Raw genomic sequence first — 1,233 nt, forward strand, 5'->3', positions numbered from 1 at the left:
CTCTGCCTGATGCAGTCTGTAGGAAACGTTCTCCCTGAATAAAGTTTGGTTGAAAAGCTGCAGGATGTCCTGGAAAAAGGTTGAAGAACTGATTTTTTGTTTGTCTGTTTGCAGCCGACAGCCAAGCTGGAAGCGACACCAAACTGACTGTGGAGGACTTGTTCAGAGCTGAGTTCCAGGTTCACGACCCGGAGGCCAAGTGGATCAACGGTGAGTTCTTCTGCCACGATGTGAAGTCAGGACGTGGTTCTGAGCTTTGCTCCTCAGTCTCTGAATGATCCAGAGTAAAGTGCTTCCTGCCGCTCTCTGCTGCTCACATATTTGCTCCAAATGCTCCTCAACTTCTTCCTGACATCAGTGACAACATGTTGAGATCTGAGTGATGCTTTATGGGAGCAAAGAGCAGAGCGAGAGCAGCATCAGATCAGACGTCTCCCATCCTGCATCTCATGCAAACGCAGACGTTCAGGTTTATTCTGCTCTGCTGTTCGCCGTCGCATTGATTCCTGACTTACCAGAAACAGGCTTGATGCTGTAAATAAACAGCCTCCGCTGCAGGGGGAGTAAATCAGTTTATAGGAAGGCTGAGGAGCAGAGCTCTGATGGACGGTGCACCTCCTTTGTTTGTCTGTGCTTCTCCTCCAGCTGCCAGTTAACTTCGTGGATCTTGGTAGGGGGGTGGGGTGGGGAGGAATGGGGGGCGTCTCATTTCAGAGCTGACCTGAGGCGAGACGCTGCCTGCATCGCTGCTGCGCAGTCAGGCGGTCAGAGAGGCGGCTTTATGGGGTGGATGGATGGATGGATGGAGAAAATAGACGTCAGACAAACGGGAGAAGATAAGAGAGAGACGGGAGAAAGGGAAGATGGATGACTTGGATTTAGAGAAAAATTTGTTTCTTTTTCTGCCGTAAACCAAAAGCTTTGCAGGTTTTCTTTCTGCAGGATATTTTTCTGTCAGTCGGTTCATCATGTGATCCTCTGAATAATGAAGAGCAGCCGGGATGGAGGAACATTCAGACATCCCTGTATTCATTTATTCTCTGGGTTTAGACGTTTATTAAATGTAAAGATGTCTGGATGCAGTAATGTAGCAAATATCTGCTAGACCATCAGAGTCAAGCCGTAAAACAGGATTTTTTCATGAAGACACAGAGGGTCTGAATTCATGGGCCGCGTCCTCCAAGGACCTGGTCTACCTGGACCGGAGCCTTCCAGGTCTGTAAAAATAAGCAG

General features: G+C 48.6%; 1 protein-coding gene across 1 annotated transcript in view; it reads left to right on the forward strand.

Moving 5' to 3' along the window:
* The window catches only part of dpp10 (dipeptidyl-peptidase 10 (inactive)), a 63,248-nt gene that overhangs the window by 25,425 nt on the left and 36,590 nt on the right, over positions 1 to 1,233 (forward strand). The window contains exon 3 of the mRNA XM_015396535.1: positions 115 to 210. Coding sequence (XP_015252021.1) covers positions 115 to 210 — 96 coding nt within the window. The remainder of the gene's footprint in view (positions 1 to 114; positions 211 to 1,233) is intronic.

This window comes from Cyprinodon variegatus, unplaced genomic scaffold (genome assembly GCF_000732505.1).
Source record: "Cyprinodon variegatus isolate N-32 unplaced genomic scaffold, C_variegatus-1.0 Scaffold804, whole genome shotgun sequence".
In the NCBI taxonomy this organism is placed as follows: Eukaryota; Metazoa; Chordata; class Actinopteri; order Cyprinodontiformes; family Cyprinodontidae; genus Cyprinodon; species Cyprinodon variegatus.